The sequence below is a fragment of the Pseudorasbora parva genome, chromosome 20, assembly GCF_024679245.1.
Source record: "Pseudorasbora parva isolate DD20220531a chromosome 20, ASM2467924v1, whole genome shotgun sequence".
Taxonomy (NCBI): domain Eukaryota; kingdom Metazoa; phylum Chordata; class Actinopteri; order Cypriniformes; family Gobionidae; genus Pseudorasbora; species Pseudorasbora parva.
This window is the reverse complement of record NC_090191.1, coordinates 35,379,444-35,406,391: the sequence shown is the minus strand read 5'-3', so window position 1 is coordinate 35,406,391 and position 26,948 is coordinate 35,379,444. Positions and strand designations below refer to the sequence as shown.

The following is a 26,948-nucleotide window of genomic DNA, read 5'->3' as shown; positions in this document are numbered from 1 at the left end:
ATATATGAACTCTTATATCTTTCTTTATAGTATTTATATAGTTACTGTATACTGTACTCTCTTTTCCACAATAAACTCTTTAACTGATTGACTTCCATTATCACAATGATATGAATGTGCAAAGATGAGAAAATGTGCAAAATTAATATCAACTGAGAAACCACCTCAGCCAAGACACTGAACTGATTAGACAGCCAACATTCATAACCCACTGGCAAAAAGAGCTCAAAAGAATACACACGGGCATCATGAATGTTTGCTTTGATATCTCTCCTCAGATACAGACATAATAATATGATGTTATCAGCATGGGAACCATGCTAGTCAGCAACTGAGGCCGTCTGTCGATCAACTCTATGTGAGCTTACTCAAAAACTATGCGGAGTAACTTCACTGCATGCCCTCCCCATGCAGTTTGAAGTACTCAGAGCTCAAATGTAAGGCAAGACCTGAAGACCTTGACAGACGGTAGCTCTGTTCCAAAACCTAGTGAGCTGCCGCATTGCCTACATGGGCAGCACCCCAGTTGTTATGGAACCTCATAAGTGGCTCATTTGGAACAAACTGCATTGCCTGCATTCATAGACTGTGTAAAACAATAGAGGCAGTGTTTGTGATGTAACCCGTAGGTTTCATTTTTGACGCAGGCGGTGCCGGCCGACACCATATTGGCAGAGTGTCACCACGCGGCACTCCCAGATAACCGAAAATGGGCAAAGAGGCGTGACATGGGTGGAGCAGCTAATAGTGACAGCACCGTCAATCCACCAGTCACTCAAGTGGCCAGACCCTTAATTATGCAGAACTTTAAGACTTAATATAATTTAAGCTAATGATTAATAAAAAAGTCACCCCCCTCACAGTTGTCATGAAGGGCAAAAATAGCTATACAGGCCAAAACCACTTTTTGTACCAGGTGTACATATATTTTTAACTAAAACTATTTAGCCTAAAGTTTTTACCATTTTACCATTTCTCCTGCTCTGTCTAGACTTTGATGTTAGCATTTTGCTAAGCCAATGGCATTAAACTCTAATAATACAAAAATACAAAGAACTAGCAAATGTTTGGTAAAATAATATATTTTAAGTTATCAATTAATTTTTTTTTTAATGAAATATAACTTTATATCCAACATTTCTCTTGCCCTGTCTAGCCTTTGGTGTTAGCATTTTGCTAAGCTAACGGCATTACGGTCTAATAAGTAAAAAAATACACAGAACTCAACTCACAAATGTTGGGTTAACTACTTATCTAATGCCTTGTTCACCATGCTGTTGGGTTTGCCTTCTCTGTGAAGAAGTCATGCAATCTTGCCTTATAATTTGCCTAAAATTTCAAAAGGTATCTCATAAGAGAGATAATTATGTCAGCTACTTTTTTCGGGCAGATCACTAGGTTGTGGAACAGAGCACGTTTCCACTTGATAAGCCGCCTTGACTACATGGGACAGGACAGCGGCAAAAACAAAACAAAATGCCACTTCTTTTGGACAGGGCTAATTTGTGTTATTGTGGCAGAGCCCAGAAATGATTTTTAGCACCAGAGGAAGTCCAGAGACACGAAGATGACCCATTTGAAGGAAGCACTTTGAGAGACATGGAACTAAATAGGAGTGATTTTCACATTAGCAACAGTCAGCACTAAGTCTTGAAGGTTCACAGCTCTCAGCATGCAAATTGAGAGTCTGAATATGGGGCAACTTTGTCTATTTTTTTAAACAGACTGGACATGACAGTTTTTTCTTTGTGAATTATAGTATTTAAGAGTATTTAAGTGTATTTTCTGCATGTCAGCAGTGAAATTTAAATCGTGGATTTTTCCAGCCAATACAAGTATTGATGATTGCTAGTATTTCTTCATATGTAACAGACCAGCCGTACTTGAATTTGAAGATTTTGGTTTGGGTTTTGTGTAAAGCAGTTTCTCAGCCATCGGGCGGTGTTGGGATTTGGGAGGTTGTTTATGTGGTACATCGGGAAGTTAACCAGGACTGGGGAGTTGGGATGGTCTTTCTCAACTGTGGTAGCTGACAACAGCAGCCTGTTTCTGAGAAAGTCTCTGCAGTTCTTCCCTGATGGCCTTGATGAGAGAGGCAGAGGAGTGAGGGGGTGGAGAACGCTCCACAGGGGCAATATACCCTGCGCTCGAGGCTTCCAGGTGCGCCTGCGGTGTTGTGGGATCCTGCAGGGATGTCCTGGACATCTGGAATACAGGTGAAGAGTATTCTGGGAATGTCAGTATCTGTGAGAAACAGAGAGGGAGAGAGAAATAATGAATACCAACAATTCAGGAAAAAATAAACATATAGATTGTGCTTGAACACAAACTTAAATTAAATTGGTTGTATACATTATACATATATATATATATATATATATATATATATATATATATATATATATATATATATATATATATATATATATATAAGTTCTGTGAATATATTCTGTGAGAATAATGATAGAGAATAATTAATAAAATACCAACAAACATACAGATTATACTTGAACACATAGAAATATACATACAGGCATATAAGATAATTGAAACAATTTATTTTAATTGTTTATTTTTGTACAGTATATTTAAATGTAATTTATTTAATCTAAAATAAATAAATTACATTCAAATATACTGTTTAAAAAATTAAATAAACGATTAAAATAAATTGTTTCAATTATCATGATTTAAAATGAAATCAAATTAAACCAATGAAATTGTGCAATTAATAATAGCTTACATATTCACATTATTGCCATTGTGCTTGATATGATTTTTATTGTATGCAACTAAACTGCAGTGGTTTGTAAATACAATAGCACAGTTTTGGGATTTTATAACATCCCATATTGAATGACACACTGTTATATTTACTAGCACAATTCTGAAAAAGTTATTATGAATGTGCATGTTTGATTTACAGCCTCTCGGTTGGATCCTGGTCTAGAGATCTCCTCATCTGAGCGGTACTGAGTCCAGCTAGATCCTGAGGGGCCAGACACACTACGGCCAACTCCAGGATACAGTCCAATCCGACTTGACAAGCCCACTTGTGTCAGCTGATGCAACTGTGCACCTACACACACTAAACATTATCAGCAACAGCAATCATAGCACATAAACCACATGTTAAAGTCAACTAACAAGACCTTCACCTGTGCTGCCCCCTACTGGTCGTGGCCGAGAAGACGACGGCATCTCTTCTCCATACTGCCCCCTGCTGGAGTATCCAGGATCTGACTGCATCTCTGATGGTGGCAGATATGCAGAGCCTTGCGCCTGTCTGTCAAAATTACACAAACAATTTGCTAAGTAAATATTATATCTAAGACTGATCAATATTTATACACTAGGAGACAAAGGAGCTAGTTTGTTTTTCCTGTACTCATACTTGTAATTTGCTCTGATAACACCACCTTGCATCAAATTTGCTGAGTGAAATCCAATATTTGTTTCTTACAAATCTTCTGGTGCCGATTCAAAAAATAGTGTCTGTTTTGCAGAGCCTAGCACATCAGACTGTTCCATAAAATATGTTGAGCTTATTTTTCCCAAAAAATTCAAAAAATCCAGTACTTGTTTCTTACTAATTGTGGGGTGCTAATTCCAGAAACAAAATGTGATTTTTATGATTATGACACTTTTTCTACCAATTCTTTTACAGATTGTAAATATTGTAAATAATTTGTGGTCATCAAAACGAAACCTTTTACTGCTTTGTTAATGCATTATTATTCATTCTTATTTTGTGAAAAAACTGTATGTGTTTGTCAAAAAGTTTAACTGAGCATCATCAAATTAGGTAATACTATGCCATGTTTAAAAGGAACAACATCCTTCTTGATCATGTTAAATGGCTCCCATGTTAAAACCTCCCAGAATCCTCCTCACCTGTGCAGTAAACCCTGTACCGATGTGGGAGACATTCCTAACTCGGCATATCTCTACAGAGCAGAGAGAGAAGAGATATTTCACATGAAATTTCACATTAGCTGCATTCCAACGCTATCCTTCAAATATCCACAGTCACTCACCGCAGAGAAAGGACTGTGTGCAGGGGCTGCTGGGTAAGAAGAGGAGCCCCATTGGCGTGCAGGGCGCGAGGACGGGCTGGAGGGTTGACCGGGGCTGATTCCTCCGACGCCAGTGACTGCTGTAACGCCAGTGAACGTTAGAGGAGCTGGGCTTCCTTGAGAAGAGGGTGAGACGAGAGCAAAAGCATCATCCAATAAGGAGTGCATCTGCTGTCTCGCCTCTTCGATGGTTGGGACGTAGGTGGGCGGAGCAGGGGCGGGGCCAGATGGTGGTGATCCAGGGTCCAAAAACACCTCATCAGTAGGAGAAGGGCTTCCTGCATCTGGGAGCTGATCTGCATCGGACTGGAGAAAGAGGATCTGTGAGTTTGTGTGTTTAAGTTGGGTAAAATCACATATGCATGTGTGTGTCCTACCACATATGCTACGTTGTTGACCCCTGGGTACTTCCTGTACGTGGCATCTCCGTCAGTAATAAGGCGATCTTTGTCTCTGAGACTTCCGCTTCCACTCAAATTTTGTCTCTGTCTGTGCCTGGGAGAGCGTTTTCCTCTGGAGCTGCAATTCCCCAACAAATTGCATTCACTTTCCTTGATAGCAAACTAGAAAAGTACAAGTGAGATTTATTTACACTGACCTTTTGCGTGGCTCTCCGCACGATGAAGGTGCGTGTTCCTCAGGATGCAGGATCTTGTGTATCTGCTCCTGAGCTTGTTGATAAACTCGCTGCTGCTCGGAGCTGTCCGCGAACGCTGCCATGATGTCCTCCATGGAGGGGAACTCATAGTGGCCCTTTCTCTTGGCACGCAGGCGGATCTTATTGCGATGGTGTTCAATCTCAGATTTATGCCTTAAGGCTACTTGGATCTGCGTCAGTTGGAAGAATGGGAATAAGTTATGAATATTTTCTTAAAGATGACATGAAATTAAAGTCATACATCATTTATTGATGAATATTCTGGAAAAAATGTTGCATTATGCAAGTGTGAGGTGCATGCATGTGAGCCTGTCATGCATTTGTTTTATGTGAAGAGGAGTTTGCTAACCTCACTGTTGACCTTTGCTCCATCAGGCATACTGTCTGTCAGGTTGGGACTCAGGGCTTGGCTATGTGGATAGGAGGGCGGGCTTGGCATGGGCTGCATGGCGATAAGCTGTATCTTATTGGACACTCTGCGTGTTCCATCTGACGAACCTCGAGACAGGCGGTCCACATGTTCAAATATGGACGACGAGGACAACTGCTCATCCACACCACTTCCAGGCTGAGTACCTGAACATCAAGGCCAGATGTTAAAGGCCACACATTTTTAACTAACAATATGCGAATGCAACATGACTATGGGTAAAGAAACTTACCAAGTTTGTTTTTTGCTGTTGATCCACGGAAATAAATGGAGAGAAAAAAAAGTTTAATTTCATTTTTAATATGTAATTTAATTTAGCTTTTCACATTACAAATCATTCCAAAGTAACTTGATATAATTATTTTAATTATTAATTAATTTATGGAAATAAGTATTATACTTAATTTTAATTATTAAAACTCACGCTTGACTCTCAAGCAATGACATTTTTTATCTAATTAATTACATGATGTTGCAAATAATTAATCTAATTTATTGCAAAAAAATTTTAAAAACATTAATTTTGACTGAGAAATTACCCCCAAAAGATAATGTCAAGTCATTATTGTGTTAAATGGGTAATCAAATAGGCACTACAAAAAGTATCTTTAAAGCCGCACTTGGCTACTTTTGCTCTCGGGGTCCCCCTACAGTTTGGAAAAAATAATGTCCTCAACTACTGTCGTAAGCTCTGAAATCCTACAACAGGGGATGCCATCGCGCGTGTATTTGTTGACATGACAACCCTGATAGCCCTGAACTAGTGATGCGTGGCTCGTCTCATAACCCGCGGACCCCGTATGTCTATTTAATGGTCGCGGGTGCGCGGCGGGTTGTAAAAAATATATACAGTGGTGCGGGGCGGGCCAAATAACTTCATAAAAGTGGCGCCGCGGGTCGGTGCAGCGCTAACAGTTCCCCGAACACTGCAAGAGGAGTTCGAGTTCTTCTGGCGTTGCGTGTGAAATGTCTTCATCCCAGGTAACGTTACAGTCAGTGGCATATGTTTCAGCATGTCATATGAATATAATTTCATGAGTTTTATTTTTTTCAAACGCCAAATAATCACAATGCTCACGTTTACAAGCCAGCGTCATTATAGTAGTCTATTGGTTATCGTTTTACAGAATCTATATGATACTTCAGTTCAATGTTTGAGTGGTAGGTAATCACCATAACAAGCAGGACCGCATCGGTCGGGCACGCCTCCTTCAGCTCACGCCGACGAGCAAACGCTGGTCACATGTTGACCCTCGTCCTGCCTTTAATCCCATCACTTTTTCGTTTCCTCTTATTGCTTTCCTCCAACAAAACCTTTTCTTTCTTATGTGTCTGTGCTGCTTCGGACATGACTATATTATCTGACGAACAAAGTTGGGCTCGCACGTCCGAATGTAAGGAAGTGTGTGTGTGTCGGTGGAAGTGACGCATATGCCGTAAAGCAGTCGAATTTTGTAGTTCTTTTTGTTCTCGGGTTACTACCTGAAACCTGAAGTTTAAAAGTACGATTAAAAACGATACAGACCCCATCAGGCTATGGCAGACGTGTCATTCAACCTATTGTAAGTCGATTTATCATCACAAGAGTCTTAAAAAATATATTATGAAGGTTGAAAAGTTACCTAGTGCTGCTTTAAAAAAAGATACGTTTGTTTTATTTGATTCAACATAGAATTTATAAATCATAAACTTTTTAGCTACAATGGCCATGTGTTATTTTTTGACAGCCATGTATATATGTACATATATATATGTGTGTGTGTGTGTGTGTGTGTGTGTGTGTGTGTGTGTGTGTGTGTGTGTGTGTGTGTGTGTGTGTGTGTGTGTGTGTGTGTGAGCCTGTTTATGTGGTTTATGAGGACACAAATTTGTATAACTACATGGGTATTACACTGGTATTACACTATAAATGTGGTTTATGAGGACATATCAAATGTCCTCATAATTCAAATGGCCTTAAAAACATACTAAATGATGTTTTTTTGAGAAAGTAAAAATGCAGAATGTTTCCTGTGATGGGTAGGTTTAGGGGCAGGGGCAGTGTAAGGGGATAGAAAATACGGTTTGTACGGTATAAAAACCATTACGCCTATGGAGAGTCCCTGTAAACCACATAGACCAACATGTGTGTGTGTGTGTGTGTGTGTGTGTGTGTGTGTGTGTGTGTGTGTGTGTGTGTGTGTGTGTGTGTGTGTGTGTGTGTGTGTGTGTGTGTGTGTGTGTGTGTGTGTGTGTGTGTGTGTGTGTGAGTGTTTTTTGTGTCATCTGGTACCATGCTTGCTCTTGCGATGTTGGGGTTTGCTGTCACTTGGTGTCACAGCAGGTCTGGTGCTCTCCTCAGCTGATTCTCTACCGCTAGATGCATCACTTCCTAATGAATCTCCATCTGATGGAGACATTCTGACAAAAACACAAGTTGTGTGGTTAAAAACTCATGTAAACCAGGGTTGTTATTGTTAAATAAAGCTAAAAGCTGAAATATTAGAATATTAGAAATTATGCCTTGGAAACGAACTGAAATGGATTCATGATGAAGCAATAAAAATGACTAACTGTTAAAATTTGTAATAAAAATAAATGAAACTTAAATAGTAATATTAAAAAAAATAATAATTAGAAAACAACATAATAACATGACTACAAATTACACTAAAATGAAAATTGCAAAAATAAAAGCTAATTTAAAATAATACTGAAATAACACTGATATAAACAGAACCTATCCAAAACAGTTCCTTACCGGCCTCTTCTCCGCGCTGCACGTGATGCTTTTGTAGACGAGCTCTTTGATTTAGGAGTGTTCAATTCTCCGCCCTCTGAGGGCGTGGCCTCTTTAACAGGCGGCGGTAAAGAAGCGGGTTCTTGGATTACCATGATGTCATCCTTACTGTGTTGCCCCAAGTGTAGCTTAGCAAAATCAAAGCCTTTAACGCTGGGAGGCTGCAACTAAACAGATCATAAAAAAACATGAATGGACAGTAAGTATGATACAACTTGCTAAATTAACTGTTGCAACTTGCAAAGCAGCCCTTTTTTCCATGAAAGCCCTTGACATGGGTGAGCACTAATAAGCACAGTCACGAACCTCCTTCACATGTAGTGCCTATGAGTGGGCAACACATTCACACACACACTCAGTGATCCAGACCTTCTGTCTCTGCTGGATGGTGCTCATGGCGTCGGGTTGAAACTCAAGCTTCTCAGAGCGGCACAGCTTCCAGTACAGGATGATGATGATGAGGATGACCACCAGCACTGGGACCACAACTCCTACGATCAGCCAAATGTTACTGGGCTGAGTCTCAGAGGGCTGCAGGGCCAGCTTCTCCACCGCTGAAACGGAGTAATGTGATATTTGGCACAAGAAAGTGCCCAAAATCCCATTTGAAAAGTGTCTTAAAGGGGTCATGACTTGAGAAATATAATTTTCCTTGAGCTTTTGTCACATACGGGGTCTTTGTACCATTAGGTAAGTGAAGGAACGTAGTAATATAATAAAGAAAATCAATGTCATGACCCCTTTAAAGCCACTACCTAGTCAATACTATTTTGACTCACGTGTGGCCAAAACTCCATGTACCCGGTAGCCCAGGACAATGGCAGCTCTCTGCAGGTTCAGTCTGTTGAGCATGGCTGCAGTAGCCTGGGCTGGCAGTCTCTCTCCTGATCCCGCTTCCACGAAATACACCAGTTCCAGTGGGTAATCTGGGCCATCCAGACGGGACGCTCGAACGATCTGAGGCACAACGGGGTTCATGCTTATGTCATGTGTGGGAACTGGGAAGGATAGAAATAGTGCATACACTTGTGTGTTTGAATGTACCTGTACACTGTTGTTGCCGATACTAGTAGCTCTTCTCCATCGTCGATTGCTAACCCCGATCCCAAGTCCCTCTCCAACCAGCAGTGCTAATCGCCTCTCCATTTTGGCCTGGAAGGTCCTTTCATTCACACGCTGGTCCAACACACCCAGTAAAACTAGAGCAAACGCACATAAAAGGAAACGTGTGTGAAGTACCAGAGAAATTGTGATATTTTTAACAGTTCCCTTTATAACTTACAGACTAGTATAAATCTACCCGTATTTTAGTATAATGAACATTTATAGGTGCTGAAAGTAACTGTAATATTGAATTTAATAAATATTAATTATTTAACTTAAATAAAAAATAATATTTATCTAACATAAGAACTCACATCAAAAATAATATTGCTTCCTTAATATTTATTAACATAAATTAATATTCTTTTTTATTATTTGATTATTATAATTATGGGTTAAATCCTTTTTTACTAAAATATATAGATCAGGTAAGCACAAGTAATGTAAAAGTACAATAAATATCCATTAATTTATCCATTATATTATTATTATAATTATTTTTAATATACATCTTGGCTGTTATCTTATACAGAATGAGCCAGCGACAGTGTTGGTATCAATCGTGTAAGCTTCCCAACAATCATTCCTATATATTATATTACTTCCAATATTCTACATCTCGAAATCTTTTTTTCCAACTTACCTGTTTTCACCCAGGATGTGCGTAAAATGTGGGTCACATTCAGTTCAGGATAATGGAAAGCTGGAAGACAAAAGTTTTGATAAAATAAGTGATAAATAAATAAAGTTTATAATAAATTAAAACAAAGAGCATGTGTGTGTATATGTCACTCACGTTCAGCGATCTGCAAGGTAGGAAAACCAAGATAGAAGCTGAACTCCACAGCACTGAGCTGCCTCATGTGGCCACTCACATCTGATCCCGTTAGGAAGCCTTGGGAATCACGCACTGCAAATGTGATGTCCACCGGAGCCTTCTGCTGACGCTGACCCTTCGGAAGGCTACTAGTGATATTCACAATCTAGACAAAACAATGATACAGCACTCTAAATACAATTTAAAGGTAAGAAATACTCTAAAGGAGAACAAGATATTTGTGTTGACAAGCTTTCATATATTCAGATATGCAAAGTGTGTTTTATTTTGAATATGCCTCTGTCAGGGGTTCTAATGGATATACGTACGTGAACTGTGAAATTTCCATTTTCTTGTGAGCGCTTGCGTACTTCCGCATAGGCCATGAGCAGCCCCTTCTCCACACGCTCGCTGAAGCTACACAGACGCACGTCCACATGACTCGGTACAAACTGCAGCACTGCAGGAAAAAATATGAATATAGCACTCATTCTTGATATATATATATACAATATTTATATTATATTATTATATCATATATCAAAATGATTATAAAAAATATGAACTAATATTAAAATATTTATTTTTATAATAAATTTGGACCCACTTTATATTGGGTGGCCTTAACTTTATATATGTACTAACATTTTAATTAATAATTTAATACAATGCACTTATTGTGTACATACAGGTTTTTACATTGTACTTACATTTAAAAAAATACCTGCATGTAATTACATCTGTAATTAATTTTCTGTAGTTACATTTGTAATTACACAGTGGGCACTTCCCTTGCACCTAACCCTACCCTTAAACTTACCCACACCACCACACCTGTCCCTAACTCTACCCATATCCCACCTCAATATCAGCAAAGGCGTTTTGCAATACAATTTGAACACAGTAAGTACATTGCACTTATTTTTTTATGTAAGTACATAGTACTTAAGGCCACCTAATATAAAGTGGGGCCATCAATTTTGTTATTGCTCAGAAAGAATGTAAAATAAAAATAAATGTATTAATTAACAATCACTTTATTTTTGTTTCCTTTAGTTAAACATGTAATTACTGATATTATTTAATTACCTCATGTAATTCCAAACCTGTAAGATTTTCGTTCATCTTTAGAACACAAATAAAGCAATGAGTCTTTGCTTTTTAGAAAAGTTTGGAATAAATTGCTCAATTTATGAACTTTTTGAAGCATCGAAGAGTCAATAAAGTGTTATAGCTGTCAACGGAGGGACAGAAAGATCTTCATCCAGTCTTACGGGTTTGGAACGACATGAGGCTGAGTAATAAATGACGGAAATTTCATTTTTTGTAAAATATCCCTTTAACCACACATGAGCATGCCATTCACTGGTTATATGTTTGTGTCTCTCTCACCTGTGTGGACCTGATGTTTGTAATCAGGCACTGCATATATGGTTGTGACAGATAGAATGGTAGAAGAGGAAGTGCTGTGTGCTGATTGGCGGAGAGCATTGATGACGGACATAGCAGTGTACACTAGTGGACCGGAGACTGCCCGGAAGATGAAATTGGGCGGGGCTTTAAGGACCTGGATTGATAGCACAGATTGATATCACTGATACTAAAGATAAATGCTGATGTGTGATGTGTTGTAATCTTATGCACGGACCTGTAACTCAACTGAACGGTTGAACTCTCGTCGAAGAATCTCCCGCACATGAGCTTTGGCAAATGCCACGGATGAGCCACTTGGCATGCCTGCAGGAGTCACAGAAGAGGGTCGTAAGAAAACTTATTTTAGCTTAAATTATTACTGTGTGATTAATAACTAAATACAAAAATGTATGTGAATAGAGAACATTAATAGTGGCCAATACTTGATATGATTTCAATATATTATTCATCCTAATTAAATCCTAAAATTTAAATATCTTGTTGTCTTACCCACTCGGACTAGGTACATGTCCGGTTTGGTGATGTTACAAACGTACTGTCGGGGTGCGATGGACAGAGGAATTCTGGGAGTTGTAGGCGGTGGGCTTTTAGTGGAGAGGCTGATGGGGCTCATGGTAGTTGTGGTTTTAGTTGTGGTTGTAGTTCTGATGGTGGTTTTAATGGTGGTTGTCCGGGGTTTCATAGCAGGGGGCTTCAGCGTGACAGCTTGGATTACTGGACCCTCTGAGGGGCCGGGTGAAGGCAGGGCAGTTGGCACTGACGGTCGGGTTTTGCCCCCATGGGACGTGGGTATGGAAGGAACACCCTTCTCCGGGGCTACAGGAGGTCGTTTGGTCTCGGTGGTTGATGGGATGGGAGGCTTTGTAGGTTTTTGAGGTGTAGTTGGGGTCACTGATGGAATAGACTGAGGAGTTACAAGGTCAATATGATCGGGGACTTTTCCCAAAGTTGCAGTAGTGGTGTGGGGGGTTCCCACAGTATGCGTGGGGGTAATGTGAGGGTGTGTCCTATTCCTCACAGTACTAGCGTTCTCTTTGGCTTGCAACGTGTTGTAGTATTCTAGACTGTTCATGTCGGGAAGCAGCATTTCAGTCGGCTCAATGGGAAAAAGCTCCGCCCAATCGAAATCCAAATCATCGTCCATATCACTCGTGGGGGCAGAGTCAGGAGCCAATGGAAGGCGGGGATCAGTAGGATGGGCTGTCCTTAAATTATTCCCGTATTTTACAGTTGCACTGGGCATGAGGTCTCTGGACGAGAGGGGCAGGATGGGACGAGAGGGGAAAGCTGTGTTGTAGCTGACTGTGGCGTCATCGTCAGCATCATAAGGATCATATCCATGGGTTGGAAGGGTGGTGACAAGAGAAAACTCCTCCCCTTCAGATCCCATGAACGTAAGAGTTTCCAGGTAGTCTCCAGAACCCCAGTCCACCTCTGCAGAGTGGGCGGGATACATGTCTTCGGGTGGCACCAGGGTCGGGGGGGCTGGCGTAGGCGGTCTGTTGCCATGGAGAGGAGGCATCTGGCTGGGCGTTAGAAGGTCTGGCGGCCGTAACAGCAGGTGGATGCCCTGGGCCCCGTCGCCTAGGTTACCCGACCCTTCAGAGCCAAGGGACGGGGTGGGATCTATGCTGGAGGCACTGTCATGGTGACCAGGGGACGAGGGATGTTTGGCACCTGGAGGCGTGTGAACTGGACGCCTGGTTCTTTCAGAACGCTGAGGAGATGATGAAGATGATGATGAAGATAAGGCAGGAGGTGAATGTGTTCTTGTTGGAAGTTGATTGAGACTCCTTCTAGACATGTTGGATGGGAGCTCCACTTAGGAAAGAAAAAAAAGGAAGAAAAGTTTGAGCGTGCTGCAAGATGGCATAAAGCCAAGTCACAAGAAATTCAATATTTGCAAACAGCAGAAGGACTGATCATAAATACACCTACAGTACAGAAAAAGCCAAGATTGTACCCTAGAAACTCAACTTCTCTATGGGAACTAGCTCTCTGGATCAGTATTTAAGTGAATGATCTAAATCAATCTATCAATCTACTCGACATATAAACAGGTTACATGAGCAAAGAAAACAACTTCTGAAAGCTTATTTTACCAAATATAGAATCATTTTCAGAATATTCTGCCATATTCCAGGATGACAATGTCAAGATTCATCAGGCTCAAATTGCGAAAGAATGGTTGGGAGTGAACATGAAGAATCATTTTCACACATTTTCACACATGAATGTTTTGCATCGGGCTAAATCTAGCAAAAAAACACGTCTGCCTTTGCATTGCGCCGGGTGTATGATGGGGCCATTAATTATTAAAACTAATTAAAATGAATTAATTGAATTCAAAATATTACTTAATACAGGTGATGGTTTAAGAATCAACTATTTAAAACCCCCTAATCTGAATATTAGGAGGCACAGCCATTTAGTGGCCATTGTCCATGCAGCTTGTGGATCTGACTTCTTAAAAGTGCATGAAACAATAATTGCCATTTTTATGAAAATCATGATCCAATTATGGTTTAGCATAGACTGAAATTATAACAGCTAAACTAAAACTTTTATCATAAGTCTTACTATCGCAGTAAATGTGACACTGTTGCCTCTTAAAATGACTGTTCTTTATTTCAATGAGCCATATGGTGAGGCTGCCCTATGAGAGCTGCCCTCTACTGTGATTCATCAGCATTGTGGGCCACTGAGGGTAGAACAGAGGGTTTGTGGGTAATGAGGCTGATTGAACAGCACAGTGTGGGGGAGCAGGGGAGTACAGGACAGCTGAGTGACATTAGTAGGCCAGTGTGTCATACACTAGTTGAGAGAAAACAGAAGTAAACATCATATACACTAGCAAAGATGAATCCTTCACTGAATTCGAATGGCTTCAAACTTCATGGTGGTACCAGACAGTGCCAGACATGGACATGCTGTGTCATGTTTCCTCGGGCCAAATATCATTGTTCGTCTTGTTAAAAAACACTTGTCGAAAATAGCAATCCATCTGTTTAGTGAGTCATAATGACGCTAAATGCTAACTTAAAAAATATATATATTTCTGGAGCTGTGTGCCAACCATCAGATAGCAAATCTGGCTATATTTTATATAGCTATAATTTATAACTATATAAAGTTTATAAGTTTATAATCTAAAACTGTGATTGGTCTATCTTGACCAGTGCAAATAAGGCTCCATGTGACAATGTCATCTACCACTTCCGCATGAATCTGGGTGATAATTTATACCCGAACAATGACATTGATCAAATTTAATAGCAATTGAATGATAAAAAAACACAGTCAGGGGTTAAAAGAGAATAATTACTATTTTGACCTATAGTATGACCACACAGTCAAACCAACATGCATTCAGACACCTTCAACATTTTCTCACATTATCACAGTTTATTCGCTATTGTTTAGAAAATGGTAATAAAATATAACAATAAATCAGTGTTAAACTGTGTCCTAACAAATTCATCTTGATGATGTCAGGTAACTTTGATAGAAAGATAGGTATATAATAGATAACAATCAACCAATCAGCTCCCATCTGTTAAATTTAAATACACAATTATATAATACCAATTTAGGTCAACCAATTACCAAGCGATGCTTCATTATGTTCAGTCTGTGGTGTAAAAGGTTGCATTAGCAATTAAAGCAAAAAACATGGTCAGGTCAAGGTGTCTGGATAGTTTTGTTCCCATATTTTTTATACATTTTACTGGTAGTCCACTGTATGAAGAGCTTTTGGGTATAATATGGCACAGTTTACTTTATTTTGCTATCCTCGCTTACATAAATGAACTAGTGTTCTGCAACCACTAGTAAAAAATATATATATTTAGTGTATGAATAATTTTTGGTTTGACTGTATGTAACCATTCTTCCTGGTCTGCTGACATTTGATATGGCATCTGTTTCAAACAATTCAATGCTCATAATAAGTTTTGTTAACTCTACAATAAGTAAATGCACTTCACCAGTCATTTTATACTTCTCTGGCACATAAGGTCTATTAGAGGCAATGTCTAAGCCACAATAAACCCAACACATTTGTTAGCTTCAGTTTCATGCTAATGGCATTTCTACTCACTTTTAACAAAGTGAAGTGCCAAGAAAGATTGGAATATAATCTGACATAGAAAATAAGATTTTACAGTAATTTACAGTATTAACGGTAACGACACCTTTACTTGGTGTATTAATACAGAATGTGTAGTAACAGATGCATGTTTATCATCTTTAAATGCAGCTTGGAATGTGGCTCATCCAATAGAGATGGGTCACGATGATAACTAATCAACTAGTTGTCCAACAACCCACTAGTCCAACAACTAACAATGAGGCTGAATAGTTTATGTAGATTTATCTTATACATTAGCAGAAGTACTTTAACCATCCTAAGCTGTTTGAAAAAGTGTCACACCTTGGTGGTTCATGGTCATTTTGGAGGAACATAAGAGTAACTTTTTCTCTTTTGTTTAATGAAATAATATAACACAAACTTCCCTGAAGTTGTAACAATGAAATTATAATAATCAATAAATAATTATATTATATACTTCTAGAGGATTTTAGGTCATTTAGATGACCTAAATTATACATATTATATATATAAAACATTTTTGTTGCTTGAATTTTTTTTTTTTTTAGCTATTTGGCAAGGCAACACTTACATTTATTTTAACTTTATGTACTAAAATCACTCAAATTAAAAAATAATTAAAAAAAACATATAGACATTAAAAACTAATAGAATAGATTATGACAAACATAACACAATTATAAAAACTTTAACTAAAATTAAAATGAAAAGTATAAAAATAAAATATAATTCAAAATATTAATACAAACTAGAACATTATCTTAATGATTCTAAAATAACACTGTTCATGTGTACATTTCTCAAGTTCACCGTCATTTGTAAAAGCAAATACACAAACTTTGCGAACTTATACTACAGTAAAAATCTACACTTTTAAGTTGAAACATAAGGAAATATAATAACCGTGTATAAGACAATATTGTATTTCATTTATACGGACAATAAAAAAAAATCAGTCATTCTTCAAAATATCCTTAGTCACCGAAGAAATAAAGTTTAACATAAGGCTGAGGAAATTATGATAGAATATAACATTTTGGGTCCCTTTTCTGGTCATGTACACCATCCCGTCTATGAAAGCTCTAATGTATGCGTACTGAAACAGCAGGAAGAAGCACTCTAGGGAACGACATGCGAAATAAGTTCAGTAATTAACTTCAGACTCAGTTAACTGTCAGAGCATCCCCGGTGGAGAACACAACTTCACACAGGGGGCAAGTGAGACCCTGTCTCCCTCACACACACACACACACACACACACACACACGCGCACACACACACACACATCCTATGAATGGCTCTGTGGCGTGGTCAGGCGAGGTGTTTCCATGGTGATGCTGCGTGTTGCATATGTGTGTGTTGCAGGAGTGTGTCACACGCCGACCGCTTCATCAGTATGCTACAGATGCAGCAGAGAGAGCACACAGGCATTTCTCACACCGACAGAATGAGCTCACGCGCACACATACACACTTACATTGATTCCACTGACACAGATTCCCAGGCATAAAGGAGAAAACAGAGGAGAAACTGCATCTAGGAATAGCAGCACATTATTACAGACCGAAGTCCACTTAGCCTTGATGTTACTAAATCCAATCGTCAATGCCGACCATCAGATACCGCAGACAGAGCCACAGAAAGAGAAAGATTGTGTGTGAGAGAGAGACACTCCACTCCTCAACGCAAGATCAATGGCTTTAATGGGGGGCTTGTTGCACCACAGGACACACTTCCATCACAGCTGTGGGCTTGCTGAGGGGTGTGTGACTCCTAATAAACCCCCATCCTTTCCAGCATTTGATGAAGTGGGTGAGCCAACGTGCATTTAAAAGTTGCCTCTTCCCTTACAGAGAGTGTTGAGACACTCATCCATCTGTCTGGGTTTGTGTGTGTGCGTATCTTACAGTGATGTGTAAGCAGCGTAAACAAATGTCAGCCAAAGGCAACCACACAGTACATCTCCAGTTACTGAGTGACCATCTTAAAAATAAAGCTTCCAAAACCGTTTGGGTTTGAAAGAATGTGAATGATTCTTAAAAAGACCCATTTTTTTCTTAGTGTAAAGAACATTTTAACAAACCAAAGCAGGGTTTTCCAAAAAGGAGTTTGTGAAAGAACTGCAAAAACTATTAATAAATTATATGAAATCTAAAATTTAAATAAATAAATGGGGATGCAAGATAATCACTATATATCCTAGTGCGATTATCAAATCAAAGGCTGCAATTTAATTAAACAACTATATCTAATTAAATAACTCTCTAGGTCACATTTCATTATCATAATTATCAAATATAATTATTAGGACAATTTACAATACTAATATACTTATAGTATATATAATTATCTAGTAATAATAATTAATATGAATAACATATGTTATTATTATATATAATATTAATACTACAGTAACAGTCAATAATGTATAACTATTATTATTATTACTAGTATTATGATTAGCAACATTAGAGAATAGTGAATATACAAATGTGTCATTTAAATATTGAAACTTGTTAAATTTAAACTTAAAATAGTTTAGGGGCTAAACATTATACGTAATATTATAAATACTATAGTAACTGTAGTCATTTCTGATGACTGACATCACAGAGTTTACCGGTATTTTGGTAGTGATGTGTGAATGGCAGGTAAAAAGCCAGAACGCTGCCGTTTGCGTGAACAACACATTTGTGTATTTACCGGAAAGGTAATTCTGGGAATTTTACTGTAATTTACCAGGATTGCCGTGTTAAAGTGCGGGGCTATAGAGAACGACGTTTGATTCTCCAAAAACCTTTCAGTGAATATTTCTTAAAAGAACCATTTTTTCATAATGTGAAGAATTAACGAAAGAACATTTTCCATGGATGTTAAAGGTTCTATGGATCCATCAATGGCAATAAAGAACTTTTATCTCGAAGAGTAACCAAAAAAGGAAACTACAACTTAGCTGACCATTTCTGAATTGTATCCTCAGCATGTAATATCAAGAAGTCACTATGTGGGCAGATATGCACTTCCTTCATGTTGAAACCGTCTCACACACATCTCACTGTGAATCCCATTCATTCTGCACCTCTAACAGACGTCATTCACACAAAGAGAGCTTGACTCGTACATACGCCCACCGTCTCTCTAACGTTCTGATCATCTGCGACAGAAAAGACTCACCATTTATGGGACTGACTCACAATATGTTCACAGAAACCAAATGAAACGTAACGGAAGTGACGAAAAGCAATAGTGCTAAAGCCGAACGTTTAATGACGAGATATACCTGCCACGCGTGAGCTGGACGTCGGCATGAATCCCACCAGCATCACGGTCGCGATCAGAAGCACACAACATCCGAGCAGACGCCGTGAGCTCCTCAAGACCATCCTTGAACTGGAGCTCTCCATTTTTTTCTTTTTTTCTTATTCAAGACAGTCCATCTGACCCTGATAAAATGTCCCCCGGATAGCCACAGGTCTTCCCGTTTGGTATCCTTCCTCTGTACATTGCTGTGAGAAGAGGAAACACACAATTTGTTAGAGATTAAAGCTGAATATCACAATGAGAGCACATAATAAGATGAACTGGAAGCATCATCATCATTCTTCCCACATCAATAAATCCCACATCAATTTTTTTTTTTTTTTTTTAATTCTTGGCAAATTTTATCATCACAGATTCACAGTTATAATCCATTACAATTCACCTTCATGGCACAAAAAAAAAAACTGTTTTAGATAACAAGGATTCTGTGAATATTATAATGCATTTTAACGTACATTATGAGTACCTTTATAATGCATGATACATAAATGCTTTAAGTAAAGTGTTACTGATATTTCTTCTGAGGAAAAGAAAGAATCAGAGTTTAAACTTTCACAAAAGATCTGTTTTATGGTCAAGATACCAATGTCTACAATCAAAGTCTGGGATTTCAATATGAACTTAATAACTTTTGTCCATAATAATTAGAACATTGTATTATATCAATATTGATGATGAACAATTTCTATTTTCAAAGTAGGCTAGATATGTGTAGGCCAATATCTATTATTTTGTATAATTAAATTTTAGCCTATTCTATCAAATATTTTATTGTAATTTTTTTTAACTGTAAATCACAAGTAAAATATCTAAACATATTGGAATTTCCTTCAAAGCAAAATATCTATCTATTTATCAATCACACATGCATCATCCGTAGTATGCACATTTTCATTTATTTCAATGCCATGCAAACCTATAATGCCACAAAGTGAATATACACAGTGTGGGAATGTAGGTTATAGTGACAGATCATCGGTGCGCGCGGCCCAAGGCTCCCGTGAGGTTAATATCACGCGTATCATGTCAGACAGGTATAGAGATAACGGGCATGATCTGAAGCAGATACATAGCGGTACAGATGGAAAAGGGCGGGTGTGGGAACCGACTAAGCGCATACACAGGGTCAAATATGGAAAAATAGCATCTTCAGACGCTTTTATCCACGCAATCTCCCCAAACCCTAGATTCATATGACCCATTTTTTGTATTTTTGAATGGGATATTGACATGCAAAGATACTGAGGGTGAATAGCGCCATATCGGAATCATTTTCGTTACCTGTCATGTTGAGATGCACCTCGCGCGGATGCGGCTCACGCGCGCGCCCCTTTACACACCAGATATTAAGATGAAAGAACGGCCATAAAAAGGAGAATGTCGATGTTATCGGTGGAGGGAATCAAATCAGATGAATCATATCATACATTTATGCTGACAGCTCCTCGTAAAGACGGTATCCAGTTCGTTGCTCGTGCGTGGTTCATTTCCCGGTATCCGGTGTAGATATATTTGTGCAGAAGCGGTTATAACGGTCTCGCTCTTCCCATGAATGGCCCATTTTCCAAGATCCCATCCCCTTCAAACACGCTGGACAGCTTAAAAAAATACGTGGGCCGCTTTTAAAAGATGTTGTTGGCAGCTCATGTCTATTTCTTCGGCATAAAACACTCCATTCAGTAGAATTACGCCTTATCGATATCTGCGGCGCTTGGCAAAGACCCGCCCCTTCTATTTATTCATACGAAACGTATAGAATAAACGAGGCACTGTCATTGGCTGTCAGCAGGATCCCTTAGCAACCCTCACACGCGCATTTTCTTTTAATTTTTATATTAATATTAAATACATTTTATCTTGTTTAAATACTGGACCTTGGTTTAGTCATTTTCTAAGCGCAATCGGGAACAAACACTATACACTAACATAACCATAGCCTACTATTAGTACAGCCATGCTATAAATCATGACAATTTTACTACAGTAACATGGTAATTTTTGAACGTGAGCTGCAATAATATAAAATAATAGGCTACATACTCCTTTCTTTGGCCCATTTGAGACCCCACAAGGTCAAATTAACATTCATTTAATTTCAAAACATTTGTGCTACTCACTAATATACGATTACAGTGATTAGCTCTAGTAGACTTGAATGGAAAACCTAGTCTTTTTGTTTTCAAACGAGTGACAAAATAGGAAAAACAGAGAGTATTTATTGACGAATACATGGTATGAAAAAAGTGCAAGTTTGTACCTCATGAGCTGATTCATATCACCTCACAAAGGTTCTGCATTCACTGAAGGCACACCAGACAAATCCAGGCATGAAAAACCAATAGAAAACTACAGTAAAGTCACAGTATCTAAATGTGTGGATTTGAGAGTTGGACCCTCTCATATGAGCAGTTATTTGATCTAAATAACTCATAAGAGCTTAAAATCACAGATGAAGCCACATCATTTCCTGGCAAATACAGAGCTATTTTGGATAAAAACATTGGAATATAGGCTACTTAATATTTCTTCATATTAATATAACAATATTTCAATCAAAGGCATTGCATTTCATTTCAATCAGACAATTGTTAATTATCATGAATATTATATATATATATATATATATATATATATATATATATATATATATATATATATATATATATATATATATATATATATATATATATATATATATATCCTCAATTCATTAATTGAGAAGTAAGAAGTTTGCAAAGGAAACTTAACACTGCACAGGACAATCACCAGGGGCCAGTTGCAGAAACCTAGCCACTATATCAAGAAAGTGTCTTAAAAACTAGTTTGACCAACTAGCAGTTAATCAGTCTTACCTTTCCAATTTAAATGATACCAATATACCTTTTTATGTAACAGACTTTAAAAAATGGTATTTAGTCTTTATGCAACTGGCAACAGATTACAGTATGCCACTTCTCAGACATTCCATGACCCGACAAACGCAATTGAACATGTCAAACACACTGATCAGACAAAAGCCCATCTGATTGTCTGTAGCCTTTGCTCTGGTTCGTCAGTGCATTGTGAATTGGCTGTAAAGGGATAGTTCACCCATAAATTAAAATGATGTCATTATTTCACATTATTTCATTATTTTAGCACTTTGAGATTTTGTTTAATATAAAGTGCATTATAAATAAAATGTATTATTATTATTATTATTATTATTATTATTTCACCCTCAAGTTGTTCCAAATCTGCAGGAAGTTCTTTCTTCTGTTGAACATAAAGGAAGATTTTGAAGAATGTAGATAACCAAACAGCTGCTGGACCTCTGACTTCCATAGTATAGAAAAAATACAACGGACGTCAATGGGGACCAGAAACTTTTAAACTGGTAGAATTCTTAAAAATATCTTTTGTTGTATTCAGAAGAAAGAAATGTATATATTTGAAACAACTTGAGGGTGAGTAAATGATGAAAGAATTTTCATTTTAGGATGATCTATCCCTTTAAGAGCACGAGAGTGTAATGGCAAGAAACCAAAGCAGTAACTCATAATTTGAATGTCTATCCTCAGGTATGCAAAGATTGAGTGTGTTTGTCTGTCACTGGGAAGCTTTAGTTTCCACCTCATTGATAGACACAAAGCGTGGTCGTCTGCGCACCCTTCTCTTTGTGTTGTGTTTGGGGTTCCTTTGATACATATCTGTAAAAAAAAAAAAGACAGTCAATATAATATAATATAATATAATATAATATAATATAATATAATATAATATAATATAATATAATATAATATAATATAATATAATATAATATAATATAATATAATATAATATAATCCAGACCTGGAATATGAAGGTGTGTAAGTACCTTGGAAACTGACATAGTAATGTCTATTGCCCTTAATAACAGTAACTTCAGCATTGCTGTCCTCCTGAAAAGCTTTCTCCAGCTCTCGGGACGTTACAGAGGTCACACGTTGCTTGTCATCCTAAAGAAAAACAGTACTGAAACAAAACCACAACCTGACCATAAACATGAATTTCTCTCAGATGAGAGTATGGTCACTATGTTTGCAATCCAGTCTCACCGGTTGACCGTACTCTATCCAGTTCTCGTGATCTCCTTTGTAGTACCACATCCACTCTGTTGTCAGGATGTAGTGGGCGGGTTTAGAGACGGAAGAGACTGTTGAAAGTCGACGCACAGGGTCACAGTTCCTGGTCATGGACACAAAATCCACCGATCTCGAGCCTTGACTGAGTCCAAGAGAAGGGATGAGCAAAGAGAGTGAGACAAAGAAAGTTAAAAGGCATAGCTCATTTTTTTAATTACCAAAAAGCCAAATTCTTGCATATGCATTTGTACGGACCTGTTTTCATTCTTTGGGTCGCAGTAAGCTTTCTCTATTTCCTCCATGTTTCTTAAATCCCTCCAGCTTTTTCCATCATAAACCTCCCACTTATATGGAAGATTAAAGTGGACAAGCACGCACTGGTCTGAAGCAATAAAAAATAAAAATACATTTTTTCTCAAATGTAAAGTAAATATGTTAAAGACAAGATTAACCACAAGTAACCTGGATAACATAGACACTAACCCTGAAACTTGCATTTCCGTCTTATGAAGTGCAGACAGATTTCATTCTTCTCTATCGGAGTTGCCGGTTTGACACCTTGATCTGATATCAGTTCTGAAACGTACATAAATGTCTATGTATAAATTAATTAATGAATGCAGATATGCCAAAACATCATGACCCCCTGCCTAATATGCTGTTGGTCCTCCGAATACTCTCAAAATATCCCACCGAAGCATGGACCGTACAAGTCCCCTGAAGGTGTCCTGTGGTATCTGTCACCAAGACATTAGCAGCAGATCCTTTGAGTACTATATGTTGCGAGTTGGGGCTGCCATAGATCGAACTCTTCATAATGTCCCTCAAACCATTCTTGAACAATAAGCTCAGTGTGGCATGGCGCATTATCCAGCTGAAAGAGGCCACAGCCATTGTCATAAAGGGGTGTACCTGGTCTGCAACAATGTTTAGGTAGGTGGCACGTGTCCAATTGACGTCCAAATCAATGGCCGGACCAAGTGTTACCTAGCAGAACATTGCCCAGAGCATCACACTCCCTTCACCGGCTTGTCTCATTCCTTCCATTACTTCATTAAAATTTTGTGTGGCTTATGCCACAGTAGACTTCCTGTTGGCTCAGACCAGACGGAATAGCCTTTGTTGCCCTTGTGCATCGCTGAGCCTCGGCCGCCCAACATAAAGTCACCAGTTTGTGGTTTGACCCTCCTCGAACCACTGTTGTTAAATTCTCACCACTGCTGCAACCCACAAGCCTTGCCGTTTCAGAGATACACTGACCCAGTTGTCTTGGCCCTTGTCAAAGTCAATCAGATCTTTTTTACTCCTGCATGTTTGCTTACTATAATCTCCCCAGACCATAATATGTGGCCTTGTTAGGAAATTATCAACAATATACACTTCACCGTTGATTGGTCACAATATTTTGGCTCATCAGTGTATAAAATGTGTGAATGAATATTAAAGTGCTCTTACCACTGTTTAGAGCTTGTGAGTTCAGGCGATAAATGCTCTGGTAGATGTAGGGCAGGTCATGGATGATGTCACCACCGAGACCCCGCTCCTCCAGCATCCTGCGGCTGTGCTCGTCGATGCCGTGATGCCGTTTGCACTTGGGGCCGAACAGGCAGTCGTCTTGCACAAAGTGCTGACAAATATGCACCTTAGTGCAGCGCTCCATAAAGGTACAGGCCCCAAAAAGCCCTGTGCTTTTATTATAGTGAGCACACACCTGCGTACATACAGCACGAGATGGATTCTTTAAATATTAGAGTTATAAGCACATTAAAATATTACAAACCCCCCACATGCATTTACTGATAAATAAATTAAACTATACTAATGAAATGCTTTACACATACTGTGAAACTTCTAGATTAAACCAGTGTGTCACAGAGCTCAGCAAAGCATTCTACTTTACCTGTTCACAGGACATTCTCCTTTCTTTTTTTCCATTTCTTTTGTTTTTTTTTTTGTTTGTTTTTTGTGTGTGTGGTCCAAACCAAAGTGGAGAAACACACTTAGGATCTTAGAACATCAATATCTCTCCATCAGCAACTCTTCATCCTGAATGCGGACCACAAATCTTCTGAATTCATCATTTGTTTCTTTCTTTTTTTTTACATTAACATACTGACTGGAATGCTGATGAAGTAGAGCTTCACCTGGATGACTTTTTCTTGTTCTGTTTTTTAAAGATCTTTTTCTGAAGATTTTTTTTTAAGATTACCAGCTTTTGATTGATGGTACTGATCAGACAGCTCCTTTTCCAGGACATAACGGAGAAAACAAGCTCCTTAAGTGTTCTGATGGACTAATGCTACACTCGAATATTCAATTACTTCACACTGTGACATTGTATATTTGGGTGTAACCAGTCGATGATTCAAACATGTCAGAACAAACGTCTGAGCGGTTACGTGAGCTCTGTTCTACTCTGTAAACGTCTCGCAACTGAGCAAACAGTGAAAGAAACGGAGAAGGGCGTTTCAAACGGCAGGAGAGGTACCTGGAATGCAGAAATATTCCAATCATAGCATGAGTTTGGCTTCGGGGAGGAATTCTCTCATGATATTGGAGTCCAAAAGACATTTTTGTAGCTATTTAAGCCTTCCTGTTTGTATTTCCTCACCTCTGGCAGTAGGGCAGGATCGTTCTGGAGCAGAAGCAGGAAGAGATCATCCTCGTTCAGTTCATGAAGGGTACACTCCCGCAGAAGGGGATAGTTATGTTGTGACTGGATATTATGGGAGAATTTACACTCCTTCCTGACAAACACAACCACACAAAGCATATAATGATTTTTGGTCTCTACTTAATTACCAAACTTTGTTTACACTTAATTTGAATGTGTCCTTTTTAATGTAATTATGCATTTAAGTGCTGAGTAAAATAAACTAACATGTAGTTACTATATAATTAGGGTTGCATGTAATGTAGCCTACTGTTATTACCACAGTAAGTACATAAGTTATCTTATAAAGAAGACACTGTACAATAAAGAGATTGAACGATATTGCTTTTAAATTAACCATATTTTTGTCTATGATAACAGATAGCTTATGCAGAACTGATTTTTTTTTCTGTTTTCTGATTGAAAAATAAAACGAAATAATTTTACTTAATACCACACTGAAAACATAATATGCATTGTGAATATTTTATTTACTGTTGTTATTTATGTTGAGTAATTATCAAAGCGATCAATTAAATGAATTAATATACGTTTGAATAGTTGCTGTGCTATTAATAATATAAATGAATTACGTAATTCCTATTAAAATAATCAACGTAGAAGATTTTTTATAAATAATATATAAATAAATACTCGATTTTTTAAAAGCTACATTATGTTCAAAGAAACAAATGAACAAAAGCAAGTCATATTAATAAAATAATTCTAGATAAGTTAAATCGCATGGGTCAACTTAAAATGCGTTATAAACGGATACTTTCTTACTAATAAACCGACTTGAAAGCTAATAGCTGTTGTTTTTTTTTAGTCTTGTATTAACGCAGCTGTCCTTTAAATTATAAAAACACTTTATGCACTATATTTCGTTAATAGGAAAATCTTCCACTAGCTATCCAGATATTCTCCCAACCTTACCTTCCTTTCCCATATCTGCAGTTGCCATAAACAAAATACTTGCAAAGGTGTAAATCCTGACACTCGTAACATTCGTTTTTGGAATATTTCTTGCAGAGTCGCAGAGATGTTTTCGCGACAACGATGTAGTCAGGCTCTCCATCCTCTGTTTTAGGTCTGCTCTGGACCACCGCGAAGCGGGCACATTTCTTAACGATGTACCAGAAATCTGCTTCGGTTATTTCAAAGCGCTGGAAGACCCTCCGGTGCAGCAGAGATATCTCCATAGAGCCTTTATTGCTACATAATATGCTGGTCGCATGATGTATAATCCGAGAGTAACCAGACATATCTGCGCAGAAGTGAGACCACTGCTGGCCAGCTGCGCGTCCGTATTTCTATGATTTCTAATAGCCTATGCGTTTCGGTTTCTAGCCTACCAGGTTTCTACAGAAATGAAAGCGGAAACTGTGATAGCAATTGCTATTTCTTGCCAAAGAAATACCCAGTGCCAACTACTTTCAAAATAAAAGTCTCATAAAAAACA

General features: G+C 38.2%; 2 protein-coding genes across 3 annotated transcripts; both read right to left on the bottom strand.

Annotated features, from left to right (window-relative positions):
* Nucleotides 1–23: 23 nt before the first annotated feature.
* si:dkeyp-27e10.3 (UPF0606 protein KIAA1549) lies at nucleotides 24–20,454 on the bottom strand. Its single transcript, XM_067427977.1, has 22 exons — nucleotides 20,012–20,454; nucleotides 18,690–18,915; nucleotides 11,788–13,119; nucleotides 11,513–11,601; nucleotides 11,257–11,431; nucleotides 10,194–10,324; nucleotides 9,844–10,030; nucleotides 9,691–9,750; nucleotides 8,988–9,142; nucleotides 8,723–8,900; nucleotides 8,313–8,497; nucleotides 7,905–8,110; nucleotides 7,437–7,564; nucleotides 5,397–5,411; nucleotides 5,084–5,310; nucleotides 4,675–4,904; nucleotides 4,454–4,595; nucleotides 4,038–4,382; nucleotides 3,895–3,947; nucleotides 3,159–3,286; nucleotides 2,925–3,079; nucleotides 24–2,244 (listed from the first exon to the last, which is right to left on the bottom strand). Exons 2-22 carry the CDS (start codon nucleotides 18,811–18,813, stop codon nucleotides 2,017–2,019), a joined length of 4,473 nt encoding a protein of 1,490 aa, XP_067284078.1. The 5' UTR covers nucleotides 18,814–18,915; nucleotides 20,012–20,454; the 3' UTR covers nucleotides 24–2,016.
* A 965-nt stretch (nucleotides 20,455–21,419) lies between these two features.
* On the bottom strand, nucleotides 21,420–26,892 carry parp12b (poly (ADP-ribose) polymerase family, member 12b). Of its 2 annotated transcripts, XM_067427627.1 has the most exons (8): nucleotides 26,423–26,892; nucleotides 25,445–25,580; nucleotides 24,289–24,544; nucleotides 23,317–23,409; nucleotides 23,089–23,215; nucleotides 22,807–22,975; nucleotides 22,587–22,707; nucleotides 21,420–22,419 (listed from the first exon to the last, which is right to left on the bottom strand). In XM_067427627.1, the coding sequence occupies exons 1-8, from the start codon at nucleotides 26,749–26,751 to the stop codon at nucleotides 22,319–22,321; spliced, it is 1,332 nt and encodes a 443-aa protein (XP_067283728.1). In that variant the 5' UTR covers nucleotides 26,752–26,892; the 3' UTR covers nucleotides 21,420–22,318. The 2 variants fall into 2 exon arrangements, with proteins under 2 accessions (XP_067283728.1, XP_067283729.1); XM_067427628.1 differs by lacking the exon at nucleotides 21,420–22,419 and having other exon boundaries at nucleotides 22,587–22,723.
* Between the last annotated feature and the right edge of the window lie 56 nt (nucleotides 26,893–26,948).